The 22535-nt window shown below is 48.0% G+C and overlaps 1 protein-coding gene across 3 annotated transcripts; it reads left to right on the plus strand.

The window, feature by feature from the left end:
• Window positions 1–291: 291 nt before the first annotated feature.
• Window positions 292–11019, plus strand: PFKFB3 (6-phosphofructo-2-kinase/fructose-2,6-biphosphatase 3). Of its 3 annotated transcripts, none has more exons than XM_010181144.1 (14): window positions 292–411; window positions 734–830; window positions 1355–1421; window positions 1577–1651; window positions 1948–2004; window positions 3430–3554; window positions 4343–4550; window positions 5408–5554; window positions 5935–6039; window positions 7037–7166; window positions 7373–7435; window positions 7607–7753; window positions 9207–9373; window positions 10993–11019. In XM_010181144.1, the coding sequence occupies exons 1-14, from the start codon at window positions 327–329 to the stop codon at window positions 11017–11019; spliced, it is 1500 nt and encodes a 499-aa protein (XP_010179446.1). In that variant the 5' UTR covers window positions 292–326. The 3 variants fall into 3 exon arrangements, with proteins under 3 accessions (XP_010179446.1, XP_010179453.1, XP_010179441.1); XM_010181151.1 differs by having other exon boundaries at window positions 7607–7746; window positions 9203–9373; XM_010181139.1 differs by having other exon boundaries at window positions 7607–7671; window positions 9203–9373.
• Window positions 11020–22535: the final 11516 nt, after the last annotated feature.

A 22535-nucleotide genomic window follows, 5' to 3' on the forward strand; every position in this document is an offset into this window, starting at 1 on the left:
TGCCCCCTACTCTGACACGTGCTCATTCAGCAGATTCTATTGCAAAAAGTGAGTTGGTGGATTTGCCTGCTTGAGTTTTGGTTGTCCAGGCTTGTGAGAGAGATGCATAGGAGATACTGCAGAGGTGATGGCGTGCATGGGGAGCACAGGCTTTGGGTTTCTTCTAGCTGCTGAAGAACTTGGGGGAAGTTTGGGTCAACAGCAAGTGCCTCATAGGGTTGATTCAAGATTACCTGGAGGATTAACAGCTGCTTATGTTGTGCTTTCTCCTCCTCCTCCTCATAGCCTGTGGGCCACAGCTTGCCAATTCCCCCACTGTGATAGTGATGGTTGGCCTCCCAGCCCGTGGGAAAACTTATATCTCCAAGAAGCTGACTCGCTACCTCAACTGGATTGGTGTCCCAACAAAAGGTGAGGTTTTCACTGGCTACCTGGGGAAAGCATGGGGTCTGGGTCCTTGGGAGAGATGCTCAAGGAGCTTAGTCCCTTGGAGAGCAGAAGGTGGTGAGGAATCTTTCTAAGATGCTATGAGCCAAATAGCCGTGTCCTTCCATCACTTCTGCTGCAGCCCAGGTTTTCCTGCATCACCAAGGGGTATCCCTGAGCCTTTTACACTTAAGGATGTCACTTCTTGGCCATCGCTAGAAAGTGTTTTCTGCAGGAGTTGCACAGCTGAGTGGAGCTGTGCTGTTGCTCACACCTCATTTTGATAGTCTCTGCCTTTCCCCTGCAGTTTTCAACGTGGGAGAGTACCGCCGTGAGGCAGTGAAGCATTACAGCTCCTATGACTTCTTCCGCCCTGACAATGAGGAGGCCATGAAAGTCAGGAGGTAAGTGTGGGCACAGTGTCTGTGTTTATACCCAGGTCCCAAACAGGTGGTGAAGCCTATGGCCAGCAATGGAGTTGCCCAGCTTGTTTTTGGGGTGGTGGACAGAAAAGCTGGGCTCTAGCTTGAGGTTTCCTTGCCTGCCTAAGGAAAACCTGACTTAGCCACCAAGAGCTGAAAGCTGAAGTTGTCAGGGCTTGGTAGCTTCAGGGTCACCAATGCATCCTCCATCACTGGTATCTTGAATTCACCTCCAGGCTCAGCAATGTAGGGTGTGAGGTCTGCCATGAAGTTTGGCCTTTGCTGCTTCATCTACCATCCCTTATGCTGTGAAATCCAACGTGCTGCATGCATGGCTCTTGTATTTGTGGCAGGATGATGGTGTCTTAACTAAATGTCCTGGGGAGAAGAGGGAAGATGGCAAGGATGAGGTGCAAAGCCTGCCCTCCTTTGTGGGATTTTGTGTGCTGCCTGCTGTGAGCATCTCGGGGACATCAGAACCATATGTCTGTTGCCTTTTTTTGCAGGCAGTGTGCCCTGGCTGCCTTGAGAGATGTCAAGCTGTACCTGACGGAGGAGGCTGGCCAGATTGCGGTAAGCTCAGAGATGTGCTCCTTGGGGTTTGGCAGCAGTCCTGGTCCTGAAGGTGCTGTGCCCTGTGCAGTTCACTCTGCAGTTCCCCCTCTGAGGAAGGGCTCAGTGGGATACCAGGTACTCTTGGTGCTAATCAAAATCTTTTGCTTTAAAAGGTTTTTGATGCCACCAATACCACACGGGAGAGGAGAGGGCTGATCCTAAACTTTGCCAAAGAAAATGGGTTCAAGGTTGGTACCATCAGGCTGCTGCCTGTATTGCATAATCCGCATTAATGTATTGTCTTTTTTCTACTAACATGTTGTCCTCATGATGCTCTTGCGTAAGGGGGATTTCGCTGTTGGATTTGATTAAAAATATTAAACCCTTCCCCCCAGTCCCAAGCCCTGGAGATGGAATGGATGGGAGTGGGGCAGAGGGACAGCTCTTTGGTCAAGGAGGGAGGAGGTTGGGTTGAGCAAGGAGCTAGTTGAATATCACAAACCTTATTGCTGTCCTTCAGGTGAGCTTTGTTTTTGCTTCACAGGTGTTCTTCATTGAATCTGTCTGCAATGATCCCACCGTAGTTGCCACCAATGTAATGGTAAGAGTAGAAGCATCTTGTTTTGTTTTCCCTTGTGTAGGATTTTCTACCTGTGCCTGCCTGGTTTCTTATCTGAACGTCTTGCCAGAGTTGGCTAAGGATTAAGAGGATTTTATCTTTTCATGGTCTATTTGTCCTGGGATGAGAAAGGAGCTTTTATGACCCAGGGCTACCTGGAAGTAATGAAAATAAGCGCTGTTATAGCCTTTCGCCAGGTTCCTGCCATGCTATCTGCATTTCTTTTGGTGTCTAACTTGCTATCAAGGAGAGAAATGTATTCAGGATGCTTTGGTGATCCCCTCCCACAGTCCAAATTCTTGGTAGTGATGGATGTGGTTAGTAGTTTAAATCCCCTCTGAGAGTAGTCAGACTTGCTGCTTCCCGAAATCTATTGGGGTCTACTTTGATTTGTGCCCCTGGCATGGACTCCACAAAGGGTGCTTGGGAGCCTAGGGCATGGCTTTTGCTCCTGCTGAGAGCTGGTGTCCCATGGCCAGTAGTCAGCTTTTTAGGTTGCACGCAGCCGTTTCCATGATGCTAATAAAATGCTCAGTTTGCTGTCTTTTTTTTTTTCCTTTGCTACACCCTGCAGCTTGATGATTATTTTTTTTTTTTAGAGGATTTAATCCCTTTCTTTGGAAAATAGTACTTGAAGGGAGAGAAAATGAACTACTAGCTGAGTGTAGGTTTTGGCTCCACAGGGCTCTGCAGATGAATGGTGCTCTTAGTGCTAGGATCCATGTGGAAAATATGCTGCGGGCTTTGATTTTGTTATCCTGTTGGTTTCAGGGTTGTTTGTGAAGTTACTAATGTGTAATGCTGCTGCTGCTGAAGCCCCAATCTTCGGGATAAATAGCCTGTTAGAGTAGTTCAGGCAGGACTTTGTCCATGAGAGTTCTGGATATGCACATTGCCCATTTCTAGCATCTTTCAGCCCAGTAGCTTGTAGCAAATAATACACAGAAAGGGGGCTGAATGTTGTTTTCCTGCTGCCTCAGATGGTGAACAGTCAGGTTAGTCTCTACCTCCTGGGAGCTTTACTCATTCAAAAGGCCTGGACAAGCGTCTTGCCTAAGCTTATGCCCTTTCAATCCTCAGCTTGAACTGCTTAAAGCTTTTCTTTAGCCATAAAAAAGCTCAGTTTTCCTATTGTGTTGGGTGGTGAGGTGCTACCCCAACCACTGGGAGAACAGGAGCAGATTGGTAGGCATCTCTACCTGTCACGCAATGGTTTATACCAAATTTTCTCACCTTGTTCTTAGCTTTGGGTCTCATTTTCTTCTGTTCTGTCCTATGATAAGTGATGACTATAAAGGAGCTCAGCTCGTAGCTGTATCTTGGCAGGACTTGGAAATTTGAGACTCATATGGTCTAGCTTGGAAAGCTTCCTAACCTCACCCTGTGGTGTTTTCTCTCCTTCCTCAGGAAGTAAAATTGTCCAGCCCTGACTACCGGGACTGTAACTCAACTGATGCCATGGAAGACTTCATGAAAAGGATCAATTGTTACCAGGCCAGCTACCAGCCACTTGACCCTGATGACTATGACCGGTAAGAGACTTTGCTGACTTATGAACTGGCTTGAATTCCTTCATCCTCCCTGGAGAGGAGTAGTGAAATATGGAGATGTGTTTCACTTTGTCTTCAAATACGTGACTGCTCTAGAATAATGCATGGCCAAGCCTCACTGTGAATTTAGGCTTCTTCCTTGAAAATGCTGTTTTTCCCAAGCCCTGTGCCAGGAGTTTGGGCACCGAAATGTGTTCCCAGGCTCTTCTGGGCTCAGATACACTGGTTTCAACCTTGTTCTGCAGGTCTAAATACAAAGGGTTTGGAAGCCTTGGGTTTGAGTGTTTCTGAGGTGCTTTTGTCATTGTCTCAGTTAAAGGAAGAGAGTGCTGGGACAGGCTCAAACCACAAGGTTGAGCAAGCCCTGTGGTTTCCGCCTAGTTGTGTGCCCTGGGAAGACCTTTGCTGTGCTGCATGACCATATAGGCACCTCTCAGCCTTTCCACTGCTCACGAATGCATCCGTGTGCCCTGTGCGGATTATCCTGCTCCTGCTGAGCTCTGTTCTGAGGAGGAACACGCTCCTTGCTAGTCCAGTTTAATCCTCTTTACTGCTGCAAGGAGGAATGGTGCTTACACTGGTGTTACTTAGCTCTCCGTGAATCGCTGTTACCTGTTAGCTTCCTGTTGGAAATAGCCTGCAGGAAATCCTATTAGCTGGATGATTATGTTGACTGAGATACCTCACAAGGCTGTTTTTTCAGGATTATGTTTCTTTCTCTGTAATTTCCCCACTGTCACCCTCCTCATCCTTGCTGTGCTTTCCCCTAGGGAGCTTTCTCTCATCAAAGTCATTGACGTTGGCCGGCGGTTCCTGGTCAACAGGGTTCAGGATCACATTCAGAGCAGGATCGTTTACTACCTGATGAACATCCATGTGCAGCCTCGCACTATTTACCTCTGTCGGCATGGCGAAAGCGACTTCAATCTTAAGGGAAAGATTGGAGGTGACTCGGGCCTCTCCAACAGGGGCAAGAAGGTGAGGAAGAAGGAAATATTCCCCTATGGCTTCCAGGAGTGATTTGACTGTAGTAGATGCCATGCATTGGGTTAAGTATATATTTAATGACAGCTGGGGTGCTCAGAGGACCTATCTATAGGGCTGGTTGCGTTTGGGCTTGGGCGTAGCCTCAAATCAAGACTTTCTAGCCACCAACATTGCATGAAGGCTTGCATGTAGTTAGGGATTAACAGAGGTTGGGCTGCAGAGATCTCTCTCAGAGAGAAGGGTATGGGCATCTTCATCCAGTTGGTTCAGACCTTGCACAGGCCACATAGAAAGGCTGCTGCCACCCTTTGGTAGGGACAACCAACTCCAAGGGTGCTTTCAGATTGCTCACTCCCTGATTCTTCAAAGACATGGTCAAGCACACTGCTTCAGGAAGGGTTAATGGCTATTTTGGCTTGCCAGACCATTTTGAAGTTCAAATGGAGTCATTTGAGGTGCGACTGTTATCGAGGACTACAGGATACATTTATTTACTTCTGTGACAAATAAGCAGAGCTGTGGTTAAATGTGACCAGGGATTTCATAGCAGGATTCCATAGCGTTGTAAAAGAGCCCAGGTTGTGGTACTGTTTCTTGGACGCTGATGTTGTTCCTTGATGATATTGGGTTGCCACGTTCTCCTCTGCTTTCTCTCCGTTCTCGTTCCCCTCTTAGCTTTTGGGGATCAATGCATGTGTGGTTGTTCCTCACCTCAGAGCAGAAGGCTAATATGCCTGCTTACGGGAGGCAAAAGAGGTCCTGGAGAAGGCAACATTTACTGGGAAGCAGAGAAGCAGGCCTATTGGGAAACTATGGATCAGGAATCAATCTCTTTTTATGTCCCACAGTTCGCAGTCGCACTGAACAAGTTTGTTGAGGAGCAGAACCTGAAGGACCTCAAAGTCTGGACCAGCCAACTAAAGAGGACAATCCAAACAGCAGAAGCTCTTCAGCTGCCCTATGAGCAGTGGAAGGCACTCAATGAAATCGATGCTGTAAGTGCCTTTTGATTGCAACAGGGACGGCTGGATCATGCCGGCTGCTGCTTGGCACAGAGGGTGATAGCATCGGTGTCTTCAACTTTTGCCTAAATATCACCTTTTATGGAAAGATTTTCCTTCTGTGGGAAAGGATGCTACTTCTGCTGCAGGACTCGCATCTTGGCTTCTGATCTTGGTTCTACCTTGTACAGATTCTTCAAGATGTTGGCTTGAATGAGCAGATCAAAATGATTTTTTTGCTTGAAACTGCTCTGTAGCTGGAGACTCAGCGGGTTGTACACAACTGCTTTGGAGGAGGTTTTGCTTGCTGGGTGTGCTGATGTTTTTTGACTTGAGCACGTCCAATAACCTCTTGAATGTCCTGTTGTTGGCAGGGTGTGTGTGAAGAAATGACGTATGAAGAAATCAGGGAGCAGCATCCAGAGGAATTTGCTTTACGTGATCAGGATAAATATTACTACCGCTATCCTTCTGGGGAGGTAGGTCTGCAATGAGAGCCTCAGAGATGTGATTGTTGCTTTATACGTGGCCCTCTTGTCTTCATGGTGTCTTCTACGCTCAAAGCAGGGGAGCAGCAAGTGCTCCAAGAAACTAGAATTAAGAAAGGTCAGGGCTCACACTTACCTTTTGCATTGAGCTCCTGTGAAATTGTGGTGTGCAAGCATCTCATTAAGAAATCACTTAACAAATGGTCTCACTGACTTCATAGCAAATTAGTAGGAAGGGGGCTCTGAAGGTTTCTAGTCCAACCTCCAACATCCACTCGGTGTTGTGCTGCCTTAACTTCCTTTTTCTTTCACTTCCAAAGAAGTAATTTCTACTTCTCGGGTTGATGTTGATATATCTCTGTTTCTGGCAGGCTCCTTTCAGGATGTGACACAACGAGGTAGAACTTAACATCGGTTCTGGATGATACTTTAGGTTGTGAATTGGGCTTCTTATCCCCAAATTAAATGTCATGTCCATAAGCATTTGGGAAAAAAATCTTTGGAGACATCCCCATGACAGTGTGTTTAATAGAAGACTGTTTGGGGATGTCTGATGCTGACTCTGGGTGTTTTGGGTTCCTTCTGGCTGCCTGTCATGGATCTTTATGAAGTCTTTTAAAACCTTGGAGATTTTCAGGCTGCTCCAGACTTTTCAGAATTCAGAAATCCTGTTGAAAATCAAATTTGAAGATGATAGAGAGGCGCTATGCTCAAAGCTCCTCTAGAGATGGAGACCCTTAATAAGCTCTCCAGGACTGTAATTGAGATGTGAATGACTTCTTTCTCCTCCAACCAGAAGTAGCTATGTACTAGAGTAGCCTGAAGATGAGGATTTGTTGAACTTAGCTTGTTTTTAGCAGTAATTGTGTTGGTTTAGTCAGAGGCATGAATGAAATCAATAGATGTGCCACGAGGAGGACTGTTGTTTCTCGTGGGGTGTTTATTTTCTTGATTCTATGCCAATCTCCTTTCACTTCTTCTATCTCAGTCCTACCAAGATCTGGTGCAGCGCCTAGAACCGGTCATCATGGAGCTGGAGAGACAAGAGAACGTCCTTGTCATCTGTCACCAAGCTGTCATGCGCTGTCTCCTGGCATACTTTCTGGACAAGAGTGCAGGTGAGTTCACTGTTCCTGGGAAGGGAATTGATCCTACTGGAGGAGGGAGGATAGACAGAGCTCTGAGGAGATGAGGTGTATTCAGGTCCATGCAGGACCTGGAGCATGCATCTCTGGTGTGTGATGGTCTTAGCTGTTGATAAGGATGTGTAAGTCTGCTTTTGGAGAAGGGATGGGGTAACCCTCCTGCTTTGTTTTCTCTGCAGATGAAATGCCCTACCTGAAATGTCCCCTTCACACAGTGTTGAAGCTGACCCCAGTGGCCTACGGTAAGTGAGGCCTATCTACTGTACGGTCCAAGAAGCTCAATTTGTACCTCCTCCTGAATCCAAAACTGCCTCTGGGAGAAGAGCAGGGGTCAGGGGTGGAGCAGTTCGTAGCCTCTTGTGCCTGTTGGGTTTGCTGATGGCCTCTCTGTCTCCTTGTGCTCCCTTCTGCAGGCTGCCGGGTAGAGTCCATCTCGCTGAACATTGAAGCTGTCAACACTCACAGGGAACGGCCAGAGGTGAGTGTTGCTTTTCCTCAGAGCCACCCGTTGGTGTCCCCTTCCTTTCCCCTTTGGTCAGCTAGCAGGAAGGATGCCTGGGGTGGACATGGGGAAGTTGCTCTCTTGAGTGCTCTAAGTGCTACTGGAGGACTAGAGCATCAGATGGGTTCTTACTCTGCAAAGATGTGGCCGGTTGAGTTTTCCAAGAGAAAAGGACTGTTGCATGTGCCTACTTCCCAGACTACATTTGACCCAGGGAAAGCTCCCTGGTCTTTGGCTTTCACCTGTGCAGTTATTTGTGCACCTGAGCATGGAACAGAGCCATGGATAGAGAAGGTGGCTTCTTCCAGGTCTCCCAAATAACTGGCAGAGCCTGGGCTCAGTGCCTTGCCTAATTTCTCTTGCCTTTGTGTTTTTTTTTCCTGGCATGCCCATGGCTCTGTGGGGCTAGCAGAGTGCCATCCTCTAGGATGGGAGGTGGCAATACTAGGCTGGGGATGCTGCAGGGAGGAGACCCCTCATATGGAGGATAAACCCCATACCTACCCCATGCTCCACTGGGAGCTTGGAGGCCAGAGCAGGGGATGCCAGCTTGGTGTTGGTACTGGGCGGACACTCAAGGGAGTCCCCAGTGACCCTGGCAGTGCCCATGCTCCAGCTGCTGGGACCTTTCCAAGTTGTGTGTAGCAGTGATGGAGCCTGTCTGGGTGTTGGATGGTTGGAGCTGTCCCCTTTTGGCCCACATCTTCATTCCTTTGCTTCCTGACCTCAGGAGGTGGCAGCATCTAAGCTGCCTCTCTGTCCCTGCGGCTGTAGTGGGGGAAGCCAGCCCTTCCCCCTGCCATGGGGACCATCGATGCCCTTCTCCACCACTCTCGCTGGGGATGGCAGGAGAGTTGTGGGTCAATGGAGCGAGATGCGTGCAAAGTGCTTGGGTCCCTCTGCTCGGCTGCGTGGATGCTGCCCCTCCATCCCTACCTTGCTTGAGCCTGGAGCTTGGCGCGGCACTGACCCTCGCTGGCTGCTCTGTCCCCACTTCCCAAATCTTCCTTATCAGCCCTCGGCTGGCTCATCTTCCCTCTTCTTGCTTTCACACCCCTCCCTGGGTCAGAGGGACAAGCTTCAAGGAGGAGACTGGTGGGCGCCTCTTTCTGTCATGCAAAGTCATGGCTTTTGATTACTGCTGTATTTTTTTAGCAGTCAGTATTTACTTTTTTTGTGAGCAGAGGCTTAGGTGAGGAGAAAGTCTGTCTCTGTTCTGAGTGCAGGACCTTTTTGGTTTGGTGTTTTTTTTTCCTCCCTTTCTTTGAGAAATCACGCTGTGTTCTTGAACATTTTGCATGAGGGTATTTTTTTGGTGTCCAGAGCCTTTCAATTTATCCTTTGCACGTCAACAGCGATTATGGGGAAAAGTGGAGGCTGCTTTAAGGAAACCAAAACAATCTGCTTCTTTTTTTTTTTTCTTTACTTTATAACTGTCGCCTTCCTCCCTTTTTATTTCATTTTTTTTTATTTACACTTTTTTTTTCTTTGTCTCACTCTGATTTAGGAAGCAAAGAAGGGACCTAACCCGCTCATGAGACGTAATAGCGTTACCCCTCTAGCAAGCCCAGAGCCCACCAAAAAACCTCGCATCAACAGCTTTGAGGAACATGTGGCTGTTTCTTCCGCCCTGCCAGGCTGTGTTCCTCAGGAAGTGCCCACGCAGCTGCCGGGACAAGTTAGTTGAACTCTGTTTTTTTGTTGTTGTTGTTTTTCTTGTTGTTTTGTTTGTTGTCCTCCTGTCGCTCCTGAAGCTGGGGAACGGCTTGCACTTGTCGCAACCTCTGTGCTGCTGTCTCTGAGATGCACCTTTCTCCCACGGCTGTTGTCCCTCCCTGCCTTGGTTTGGTTTCGGGAGCACCTGGCGAAGGGTCGCTGTTGGCCCTCTCTTGGGTTTTGAGAGCGAACGTCGTAAACTCCACTGAAAGCTCTAGGCTGCGTTGATTTAGTGCTTTCACCGTCTGGCATCATAGTGGTCTCAACCTGAGGACCCACATCTCTAGAGCAGGCAGGACCAAAGGGCTCGTGCCTTCTCCCTGGATGCACTCAGCTCTGGTGTAGACCTGGGCATTGCAATAAAACAAATGTTCTTGTGCTTTCCTTCACGAAGGAGCTGCCAGGACTCATCTTTGCCTGAAAGGATCCCCTCCTTTCTGGGACAATAGGCAAAATGAACCAAAAATGAGTAGAAGCTTACTGGCATGGTGAACCTGGTTGCCTTCTGCAGCCCTGGGAGAAAGCCCATGGGAAAACCCACATGGCTCATGTGCCCACTACTCTTTCAACCAACCACGAAGGGATGGAGAGCAAGAGACCTTGCTGGACACTTCTCCAGGAATAAAACCCTCCTTCCATTAAGAAGCTGGGGTGGTACTGGAGGAGTAGTATAGATATATCACAGAATATTAGGAGTTGGAAGGGACCTTGAAAGATCATCCACTCCAACCCTTGCCAGAGCAGGATCACCAGACCAGGTCACACAGGAACATGTCCAGGCGGGTTTTGAATGTCTCCAGAGAAGGAGACTCCACAACCTCTCTGGGCAGCCTGGGCCATGCTCTGGCACCCTCACAGTAAAGAAGTTTTTCCTCATGTTCAGGTTGAACCTCCTATGCTCCAGCTTGCTCCCATTGCCCCTTGTCCTGTCATTGGACATCAGAGAGAAAAGCCTGGCTCCTTCCTCCTAACACTCGCCCTTTACAAATTTATAAGCACGAATACGATCACCCCTCAGTCTCCTCTTCTCCAAGCTAAAGAGCCCCAGCTCCCTCAGCTGTGCCTTATAAAGGAGATGCCCCACTCCCTCAGTCATCTCTGTGGCTCTGCACTGGACTCTCAAGCAATTCCCTGTCCTTCTTGAACTAAGGGGCCCAGAGCCCCTCAGTTCAAGTATAGGAGCCCCTTCGCCATGCTGCCCTTCCCACCAGCTGTCTGTTGGATCTCACTGCCTTGCCAGTCCCTCTTGGCATTGTCTGTGTTGTCTGGTGTCCTCTTGCCCCTCCTCGGCCAGGTCCCGGGCAGGTTAGGAAGGGTGCCATGCTCCTCCAACCGCTCTGCTTGGTGGCCGCTTTGCATGAACCTTTTCACTCCAGCAAGTACTCAGCAGGTCAACTCAGCCTGTGTCTTGGCTTTTGGGGTGCTGCTTGGGCTGGTTGAGTCTTGCAACAAACTCTTTGATAGCTTTGAGTCTGGAAGCTCTCGCTGTTTGAGTGCCTCTCGCTGCTGTCTGGCGTCTGCTGCCCGGTCTCCTGCGGCGTTACTGACACCTCTTTCCATTCTCTCTCTGTCTCTCTGCAGCCTTTACTAGGGAAGGCATGCCTGTAAGTACCTTCTTGCGTCTTATTCCCCCTTTCTGTGTCTTTTGCCATCCCACCAGTTGGTTGTTGCTGGGAAAGCTGGCTGAGGCATGGACTTTTTGGAGTTAATATTCCTCTGTGTGTGTGTGTGTGTGTGTGTGGGATTTGGATGTGTCTTAGGAAAAGTAAAGAGGCAGCTATGGATGCTGCTTTGTCCAACTCTTAAGTATTGTAGCTTGTTTAAATATGCCAATTTAGTTAAGAAATGAAGTGCATTATCACTTACCTTTTATCGATGATGTTTAAATTCCCTGGTTCCTCCTTGGACAGTCACAGAATGGGAGGTGATGTTGGGTTTTCTTGGAATTATCTTCTCTGTGATAGCATGTTGTACTGTAAGTGATAAACCCTGGTGGTCTGTCCTTCATGGAAGAACCCAAGTTATGTCTATGAGTGATAGCACCAGTGAAATATTTGAGAAGGTTCTGACCTCAACCCACAGCAGGGTTTTATCGCCTGCTTGGGAACAGGAGTGTGTTTTCTGGAGCTGGACTAATCCTGGGTCCTGGCATCTGCAGTTCTGCAAACCTGGATTTTGGGAACAATCTGCCTAGATGTGTTGAGCAGAGTAAATGCAAGGATATTGTCCTATTCTACCTCTATTAAGAAAGCAAGGTGCCTTGAGTATTTAATGCACTAATTATGAATAATCAAGGCTTGACAGTTTAGCCCAGTCCTTGTGTAATAGGGAGGACAGCTTCTGGGGAAATTTGAAGCCTTCAAACTTTAATTCAAGCTACATCCATTGAGTTAAGAGAGCAGCAGTAGTAGGGAGCTGTACTCAAATGCTTTCTCAAAGACTAGGAAGACTTTTTTTTTTAGAGTAAATGTTCTTGAGAAAAGGGAAGTTAGAAAGATCAGGCTTGGCTTTGCTAGTGGATGGGCTGGGAAAATTATCGTGCTCGTGCTCCTGGGCGAATGTAGAGGCTGAGTTGCTCAGCATGGCCTGCATGTTTGTGCTCTTTCAAAAAACTGCTCAGGGCCACAAAAGCCACTGATGAAGTGCCTGGTCATCTTGGGTTGCTTTAAAAGCGTTTTTGTCCATCCACCTTTTCCCATCCATGCTGTAATTAAAAGCACTGCATGCCCCAGTGCTGGCTGGGACACTGAAAACACGCTTGGATGTTGAGTTTGGGAGACGGCTGCATCAGGTTTTGCTAGACTGGGGCTCTGCTGGAGCAGGCAGCGATAGCGTCAATCCCAGCTGTAGGTTGGCAGCAGCAAGTTTAAAATCTCCAGTTGCTGGGAGCCTGCCTCTACCCACTAGTGTGGGGCTTCAAGACTGCTTTCGAGGGAGCAAAGAAGATGCCCCAAACCAAAGAGGTGGTGTCAGTATCACTCTTTGAGGCTGTTACCTCACACGTGCATGTGTCTCGTCCTCACTGTGTCCCACCACAACCCATATGGGGTCAGGGGAGGTGGAAGACACCTCCTTCTCTGTTTGCACTGTGAGACTTTGTTGACAGTGGGTGCTTTGTGGTATCAGCCCTCACTGTTGGGGTTTTGACCCCCATCCAGGAGGACCAGAGGACACCTGGAGAGGTTTGGGACATGGCTGTGTACCTCAGAGTCCTCCTGGCTGTGGAATGGAGCTAATTTGGGGTTGCAGGACTATCTGACGTGATGATTTCTTTTCGTTTTGCTTGGTTTGTGATCCAAAGTGCACTTTTGAATGACCTGACACCCTCCCTTCTTCTCCCCTTCACTTTTCATGCTTAAAGACGACCTGTCTGTCACTTTCTCAAAGTTTTCTCTTTACTAATATTTCCAAGGTAAATGGCTTGGTGGTGCATGTGCCTTGTCCTAACCCTCCTCCTGTCTCCTTAGATAACAGAGAGAACAGCTCAGCCCGCTCTGCCTTGTAGCCTGGTCAAGACTCCTGGTGCTTGTAAGAGGCAGTTTAGGTAGTAAAAGCAAAAAAAGAAAAACAAAAAATGATTAAGAAACCTTCCTAGCTGTTTCCTAGTCCTTTTTTCCCCACCCCATTTTGTATAGTTTTGTGAACTGGGAAATGCCCTCCTTGTTATCTCCCCTTGGGTTTCTCCTCTAGCAGATGCTCTCCTCCAGCCACCACCCTTGGGGCTGGTCCTGCTTGTGTTTAGCTGGTTGTCTATGGTTTTGTGGTCTTCTCTGCGTGCTGGTTGATGCCTGTTGTTGCTACCCTGTGCCAGAGCTGTGTCTGAAGCAGCTCTAGGGCCCATGAGACCTCATGAGGTGTCATCGGGGGAGCGGGTGCTCCTGCTGTACAACTAGTGATGGCTGGTCCCCATGCTGGCTCCTTGGCACAGCTGGTGGGAGCAGTCTTTTCTTGGCAGTGAAAAGCTGTGATCTTGACAGGCAGGGGGGACACTGCCCACCCTCAAAGGAAGCAAGGGAGAGATGTCTAATTTGGCTCCTTGAACAAACATTGTGGTCCTCTGTCACCTTGCATGGACCGAAGAGCATCTTCAGAAGTGCAGACTGGGTGGGGTGGGAGGGCTTTAGCTCAGTTTTTAGGGATATCTCTGCCAAATTCCCATGTTGTAATTAAAGCCAGGCAATGCTTGAGGGGAGGGTGTGGATAGCAAGTCAGTGCATCTCCTTACATCTCTCTCCTTGGGTGGACAGTGTCCTCTCCTCTGCGGTGGATGCTTTTGTAGTGCCCCGTGCCGTGGCTTTCTGTTACTCCTCCTGTCCCCTTCTTGATGTGCACGTAGAAGATGCTGCTGGGATGGTGTCCTATCTGAGCGTAATCTCTAATCCCGCTCTTTCCTCTCTCGTTGCAGAACATGAACAACTCACAGAAGCAGTCGTGACTCTTTTGGCGCTGTCGCGAGGCCACCAGCGACGCCAGCTTCCCATCCCATCACCATTTCCGAAGCTTGCTTATAAACCGGTCTCCTCCTTCTGTCGCGAGGTGGACCTTCGGCTGTTTCTATCCGCGTCCGTTCATCTGCAAACCACTCTGCTGAAGGGGGGAGAGATGCAGGAGAGCACAGGAGAGGAGCCAAGGTCCCCATGGCCACCACCGGATCTTTAGGCTGCAGCATTTGCTCCCCTCTCTGGCGTCCTGTTAGATCGTAGCAAGCTGTAAAGTGCTTTTAGCGCACAGGAGTTTAATTTTCCTCTGCAAGCGGTTTTGATCTCTTTTTGTATAGACGATTGGGACCCATCCGCCTCTGGGTGGGGTGTATATATGTGGATGGTGCGGGGTTAGCAGAGAAATAGGGGGAAGTGGGGGGAAGCGAAGAGTTTTGCATTTTTTTTTTTATTATTATTATTAGTAGTAGTAGCAATTGATTTTCAAGAAAGGCCCTAATGTGCTGTGCTGCTGCAGTCCTTTACCCATGCTCCAGCCTGTCCACACAACCTGGCTTACCCGGGCCCACCAGCACCGGTAAAAAGCAGCTGTGTGAAATCCAGTGTTTAACAAAAAAAAAAAAACCCCAAAACCCCAAACATACATCATTTTTTTCCTCTTATCAATCCACCTTATAGGGGTTTGCAGAGAATCTAGATCCGCTTCTAAAACTGATTGTGAGCTGCCTGTGGTGTAGGAAGAGCCATGCTCGGGTGATGCTTTCATCTCGCAGAGTGCCCAGGGATGCTCTGAGTTCAGGCGTGTGTTGATTTTTGGGGAGAACTGTGCATCGGTTGAGGTGCTGTGCTGGTACTTCAGCTCCCCTTTCCTCTTCCTTGGAGGAAAGCAAAGATTTTAGGAGGGGTTGAACCCTGCATCATGGCAGGACTTTAGATGGACAGGCTGAGCTAGATGCATTTTGCAGCCACATGGGTCTTGGGGTGGCCAGAGGTCTGGCTGGGGTGCACCCTGTGTGGCTGCAAAAAGCCACAAGAAGGGACAGTTTTGTCTGTGTTATTTTATTTTTATTTAATATCTATATATGCACACACACGTGTGCGTGTGTATACTTAGAAACTGCTTGGTTTTTGCACTTTATTTGTGGCAGGAGCATAACTATTTGCATAACTATTTGATTTTTTTTCAAGTTGTGCCCCTTAACAGGGGAAGCCTGAATACAGGCAACCAGGCATACATTTTTTTTATTTCATTTTATTTTTTTTCTTAATTTAATTTTTGCATGCTGGAAAGCTGGAACTACAAGAAAAAAACCCCAGTAGTTAGAGCATTTGAGGTGCGTATGTGTAGAGAAACCGGGGCGAAGTCCTGACTTAAAGTCCATCAGCCAACTCCCAGTGGTTTGATATGCAAGGTCTCTTCTTGGCAGCCTGTCCTGGGCTGTTAAAAATAGCAATGAACCACTATTGCTTTGTGCAAAAGTCTGTGGATTTTGAATTTCTTTTGTTTTTACAGTTTTTGGTTTGGCTGTTTGTTTTTCTTGCGGTATTTCTCCATCCTCATGTCATGCTTTTTGGCTGCACAGAGCCTTCCTGCAGTTTATAGATGGGCGACCCCTTGGTTTCATCCTTCCCATGGCTTTTCCCCAATGACCTGGGTAGGAAACACCACCCCTAAAGTTAGTAGCAGAGAGGTTTGAGGGGGGGGGGAAATTATGAATTTTTTTAAAGTTTTTCTTTTTTTCTGTGTGTGTTTTTTCTGGGGGGTTGGTCTGGTTTTTCCTTTTAGGAAAAGGTGAACCACAGTGCCTAGTGCTTCAGCCTCGTGCAGCCAAAGCGTGTGCTGGGAGCAGCACCGAAGGCAGGAGGGGGCCAGGACCAAGCTCAGTCCATATCCGACGGGGAAGAATGGTCTCAGTGGTGCCCTGCCTGTGTGAGCTTGTGCATATGTGTATTATATTCCTGTACAGATGAAACAAAGAATACATTTTCCCCACCCCCTTATATTTTTTTTTCTTAATAACTGCATTAAAAGCAGACTTTTCCCTGTGCGTGCGGTTGACATCCACCCTTTCGGTTTCTCTGACTAGGAGAAAAACAAATGTTTTGGGAAGGCGAGTCACTTGTCTTTAAAGCCTCCTTCCTGGGGAGCTTTATCTTTCTCGTCCTGCTATGAAAAGATAAGCCAGCGAGTGCAAACATGACGGCTGGCTGCCCCATGATCAATCCTGGACACATGTAATTCTGCAGATGTTTTGGCATGAATTTGTGTGTTTGTGTACATACGTATATATAATCAAACAGCAAAAGAATTATTTACCCTGGATTTTCTTCTTCTGGGAATAATACAAGTCTCAGTAGGTCTAAAAAATTAAAACCTGACTTTTTTTTTCCTCATCATGCTGCCCCAGAAACTTGCTGCCCATCGTTTTTGGTTAATGGAGCCAAGGATTGGGCAGTGATCTTGCAGCTGAAGCTGGTGAGGAGGAAGGGACTTGTCGAACCACACCAATGATTTCTTCTTAGCTCTACTTTATTTTTTTTGTTTCCTCCTGGTTTTATGTTCTGTTGTGATACTTGAATTTATTTTTTTATTATTTTTTTGATAGCAAAGCGCTCTTTATTTATTTAACGTACACTGCAAAGCTTGGAGAGAAGGGTAGTTCCTTGGGATTTTTTTTTTTTATTTTGGATTTGTGGTATGTTAACTGTTCTGTATATACGTCTGGAATAATTGCCTGATATAAAGCTGTGCCAGCTTAAAAACAGGGTATCCCTTTCAGAAATTTGTATATTTTGCAGTTGCTGGACCAATAAAATACCTTGTTGAAATACAGACATGCCCTGGTTTTTCCCTTGCATTAAGAATTATGCTCTCGGTCCTGTCTCACATGTGGCTTGGTGGCCCCAAGGGACACCCTGTGCCATGCCCTGCCTCACACATATGTTCCTGTGCATCATCAATCCCTCCCAGCCCCGTAGTGGGTTTTTCTGAGGATCGTCTCCAAGGGAAACCATTTGGATCTCATGGCTTGATCTTTGTGGTTTTTGAGTGGGTTTTTTTGTTTGGGTTGTTGTTTGTTATGGTTTTTTTTAATTTCCCCCCCAACCATGTTACAGTAATGTAAGAAGAACTCAGTGGTCGAGCTGAGGCTGTGATTATTCCAACCATGTGTTGCCATCTACTTAAGGCAAGTGTGTACCTTTCAAGCTCTACTCACTCCATCACTGAGTACAAAGGTGATGTGCTGGAGTATGTCCTTCTTAGATCATAAAGATTCCTTCCAACCCAGTACATAGATTCTAAAGCTCATCTAGTCCAACCCCTGCAGTCAGCAGGGACATTGGCACCACATCAGATTGCTCAGAGCCCCATCAAGCCTGACCTTGAATATCTCCAGGGATGGGGCCTGCACCACCTCTGGGGAACCTGTGCCACTGATTTACCACCCTCATGGTGAAGAACTTTTTCCTCATATCCAACCTAAATCTGCCCTTTTCCAGTTTAAAACCATTCCCCTTCATCCTATCACTCCATGCCCTAGTGAGCAGCTCTTCCCCAGATTTCTCATAGGCACCTTTCAGGTCCTGGAAGGTTGCTATAAGGTCCCCCTGGAGCCTTCTCTTCTCCAGGCTGAACAACCCCAGCTCTTTCAGCCTGTCTTTGTAGCAAAGGTGCTCCAACCCTTTTATCATCTTTGTGTCCTTTTTCTGCACACGCTCCAGCACTTCAATGTCCTTATGTGTTGGGGACTCCAAAGCTGGATGCAGTACTCCAGGTGAGGTCTCACCAGAACAGAGCAGAGGGGCAGAATCCCCTCCCTGGCCCTGCTGGCCACACTTGTGATGCAGCCCAGGATGGGGTTGGCCTTCTGGGCTGCAGATGCACATTGGTGGTTCACGTTCAGCTTCTCATGTACTAGTATCCCCCAGCATCTCCTAGCTTGTATTGGTGACAAGAATTGTTCTGACCCAGGTGCAGGACCTTGCACTTGGCCTTGTTGAACCTCATGAGGTTCACCTGGGCCCACCTCTCCAGCTTGTCCAGGTCCCTCTGGATGGCATCCCTTCCCTCTGACACATTGACCTCACCACACACCTTGGTGTTGTCAGGGAGCTTGCTGAGGGTGCACTCAATCCCGCTGTCAATATAATTAATGAAGGTATTAAACAGCACTGGTCCCAGTACAGACCCTTGAGTGACACCACTTGTCACCATCTTCCATCTGGACATTGAGCCACTGACCACTACTCTCTGGATGCAACCATCCAGCCAGTTCCTTATCCGCTGAACAGTCCACCCATCAAATCCATACCTTTCCAACTTAGAGAGAAGGATGTTGTGGGGGACCGTGTGGGAGATCTTCATCTAGGCTGCAAGTTAGACAGGACGAGACATTTATTCAAACCTAGCACAATTGAAACCAAATACTGGTATGCTATGATGATGCTAACTGAAGGCGAAGGGCTGTAGCAAAAAGCGATTCTCTTGAGATCGTGGCTGTCTTTGCCCCGAAGGCAGGAAAACAGCAGATGCCACCTACAAGTAAAGTTGTAACGTTCTCTGCAAAGTTGATTTTTTTTCTTTCTTTTTTTCTGGCTCCAGAGGGAAAAAGGGGGACAAGGCAGGGAAAGCTGTTATTTGCATGTGTTGCTCCAGAACACATCTCCCACCTTGGGTGGATGCTCCGCATGTGGCTGGAGGGTCCTCTGCCTTGAGCAATTGCTCCTCTGAAAGCTAGTTAGGAGCAAAAAGGTGGAAAAAATAAAGTGTGGACCGCTATGTATTCAGGCTGACCTCTGTGATTAACAACTGCCTACCAATGTGCAACCCTTCTTCTGATCTTCCCTGGGCTCCTGGAGCAGGTTGAGCCTTGCTTTGGGTTGGAGCTTGTTGCTGGGATGCGTAGGGACCTTCTCCTGATTGCTCTGTGCTCGGGCTCTGGGCAGAGGCAGTCTTGGATTTTAAACTGGATTGAGGTGAGGCATCTACAATAAATTTTTTCTAGGCATGCCTGCAGCCGTGTGAGGCTTTAGTGCAATGCTCAGCCAGGCAAGCATCTTTGGGGGTAGGGAGAGTTTGTGCTTTCCAGGTAAGCCAGAAACCACAAGATTTTATTTTTTTTTTTAATTATTATTTTAATATAGCAAGCCATCCATCTCCTTGACCCAAGCACAGACGAAACACTCCTGCCTTATCTTACGGCAAGGAGTGTAGCCTTGTACCCACCTCGCAGAGCATCCCGTAAGAATGCAGGGGCTTTGATAAAGCTGCCGGCCACGGCGGGCTGAGATTACGCGTAGCCTCAACAGCAGCGCTGCTCCCCTCCTGCCTTCCCAGGGTGGGCAGAGGCTGTTTTGACGCTGGGATAACCTCATCCTTCTGGGAGGAGCACAGGGAGAAGGCTTTGCCTCCCAGAGCATGGCTGCAGGCAGTGCTTTCAAGGCTGCTCCGCAAGAAAACACCCTCTCTGAAAAGTCTTTTCTATGTGCGGGGGGGCACGATGGGGCTTGTTGTGCCCTCCGTTGCAGAAAAGCCATGCAAGGTGGGGGGATTCATGGGCCACTGCCATCCCAGGCAGCATCTTTTATTTTTCTTCCACGCAATGCATTTTGTAGCATCGCGGAGAGGAGACATTGCTGGAGGCAGGGCAGCTTTAAAGGTTATACTTGACAGCAGGAACATTTCCTTGCTCCCAGTCAAGTCCCATTTTCATTAAAAAAAAACCCAGATGAACAAACTAAACCCAAACCTAGCACACTGCTGGCAAACAAGGCTAGAGAACTTGTGACTGCTAAAAAAAAATAAATAAAATAAAAAAAAAAACCCAGACCAGTCACGCTGGCTGACTCAGCTCTGATTGATGGCTCAGGAATGTGTCTGATACGTGTGAGGGATTAAATAAACCACGGGCAAACCTTTACAGTGGCAGCATGTTGGATGAAGCGCAGCCAGCACCCTGCTCACCTGCCTCTGGCTGGGGAGTGGCTGCCCTCACCGTCATGGGCTTTGAGGGGCTTTCTTTTATTTTTCCAGCTGTGAGGAAAAAGAAAAAGAAATAGGTATTCTGGGGGTTGCTTTTTAAGGGGAAACAGCTTGCTGCTTGTGACACAAATGGGAATTATCTGCAACAGCTCCAGGTATCTAAATTCCTTCGTGCACTTTTGCTACAACAAAGACGTCCTGGGAAGGTCTGTATTTCTACTGAAATAAGGAAAAATTGTTTTGTACTGTACACAGACCTGTGTAAATCAGTCTCTCTGCTCTATGCCTAAACCCTGCTAAGTGTTGGAGTCCCTTCCCAGTCCCCAGGTTGGGCTCAGAGCCCAGAGTGGCCAAGGCAAGGCTGCATGGATGTGGATATTTAACCATTGCAATTCCCATGCTTGTGTGTGCATCTGTCTTTGCTCTTCTCTGAGGACGAGGTAGGTGGTGGGGCACTACTAGGCTCCTCTCCCCAAGCTGCCCTATCCTCTGGTGTGAAACATCTCCTTCTGAGAAGTGGCCAGGCTCAATGTAGGTCTAGGGGATGCAAACTTGCTCCCAGCAATTTCATGCCCCAGATAAAACCCTTCTGTTGTGGCTTTTGCTGAGGAGTCCAAGCCCTTCTCCTCACTTTACCCTTACCAAGGGGTCCTCTGGCCCTGGCACTGCACATCTTTGCCAGCCTTTCCAGCCAAGTGGGCATCCTTCAGCTCACCTGCCGTTGGGGGAGTCATCACCAGCCCCTTGCTCCTCTTCTTCCCACCTGCCCATCATGGCACTGAAAGCCTCTTCCACCCCTGGCTATGTCTTCCCAAAAGACAATGTCCCACTAGCAGTAGATGGGAAGACCCACCATTCTGAAGTCCTGTTCTTTCCAAAACCTATACAGAGTGTTTTTCGAAAACCTCTCTTAATTTTAAAGATGACCCATCTAAAAGGAAAGAAAGGGGACAGCCAGTAGCTGTGCCACCAGGAACAATCATCCAGCCTGCAGCTGGACCTGCTCAGATGATCCCAAGCCTCATGAGTTGGTCCCATTGGAGAAAGTTCCATCTTCAGCCCTTCTCTTACCCTCCTGACTATTGCAGAGCATCTTCCCAGCCCTGCTTCCTACCCTGGACAGCAATGGAGAGCAGCCATCAGAGCTGTTTGGAAACACCTCTGCCTTTGATTTGGTGCTTAGAAATAGCCGGGCAGGGACATCTACCTTGTGACAGCCCCTTGCAGCTTCCTGGATAAATACACAGAGGTTTGTTTGGTTTGCTTTTTTTCAGACAACAGGTCACTTGAGAAATCAGATTGTGTCATTTCCCAACCATGTGTTTTTCCCTTCTAATCTCTTTCCTATTGGGCTGTCACCTGTGTGCTGCAGCTGATCTGGCCTCTGTTTGCAGAGCTGCTGTTCTCCACAGCCATGGCAGGACTCAGGGGAGGGCTTAGAGGTTTAGTCACTTGGCTGGGAGTGCTTCTGGAAAGGAACTTGTTAGAAAAGGTGAATTGAAGCCAAATCTAATTGTCAGCAATGCTAGAAGAAATTACATCATGTGGTACAATGGTAGGAAGAGCCAATAGCAAAATGTTTGACAAACCCCTGAAATTCATGTACAGTTCCTACATCTACGCTGTTGGTTTCATGTCTCACATTACCCTTGAAAGTGCCCTGCTGCCTCCTGTTCATCCTTTGTCCTGCTCCATGGTGTCCCCAGGATGTGTGGTGACCCATCCCTGCCTGTGCCTGGTCTGGGGAGGCCGTGGGGGGGGATCAGTCCTTGCTGGATGGGCTCTGTGCCCTAGGAAACCTTCACAGAAAGATTTACTCTGTGCTTTCCTTGTGGTCTGATGCACCAACCAACATATGTCAACATGAGAAAGTCCACAGAGCAACAGAAGACAAAGACATCGGTCACTGGTGTACAGAGTGTTGCCAGGCCTCAGATACCTTGGTAGCCTCTTCCCTCATGAGCCACCACCATCCCTTGAGGACCCAGCGGCTCCAACCCAACTGACGATGGGCTAAATGCCTTGAGGGGGTCTTCTTGAATGTTATCTCCAGGGACTCTAGGGAAATCTAATTTAAAACACGATAAGAGCATGACAAGGTTACTGAGTCTGATGAGCTTCATGACAAGCCAGACAAAAACCAGCTTGTTAACAAGGTGAGAAGACAATTTCTTGGTGATCTAAGAAGACTCAGCACACATCCCTCAGCTGCACATCTAGCACAATCTGAAGATATGGTGATGAGACAATGTTTAGGATCACACGGGCTTTGTGAATTGCTTCTCCCTCCAGCACCACATGCAGACTCTTGTCCATCCACACCTAGTCAGACACACAGCAAACATCATCTGATCTTTACTGCCACAACAGATATTTGAGCGCTCTTTGTAATGAAATCAATGGCGGCAAAAATTTGTACCAACTGGTGGCCTGGTGCAGAAGTGGACAGCAGCAGAGGTTGTGACCAAAAAGCACAGCTGAACTGGAGCTATGAGGAGAAGCAGTAATTAAGACCTAACAAATAATTACTATGGTGGTGGGCAGCTCAAGAATGAGCACAGCCCCAAATCCAGATATTTCTAGCTGCAGCTCAAACCCCACAATTAAGCTGTGATTTTGGTCATTATGAGGAGGTATTTCCAGAGCTGCGTCTTGCCCTTTGCTGCCTTTATCCACCAAAACAACCGACTCAGCGTCAGCAG

The sequence above is a fragment of the Mesitornis unicolor genome, unplaced genomic scaffold (assembly GCF_000695765.1).
Source record: "Mesitornis unicolor isolate BGI_N332 unplaced genomic scaffold, ASM69576v1 scaffold13120, whole genome shotgun sequence".
NCBI lineage: Eukaryota > Metazoa > Chordata > Aves > Mesitornithiformes > Mesitornithidae > Mesitornis > Mesitornis unicolor.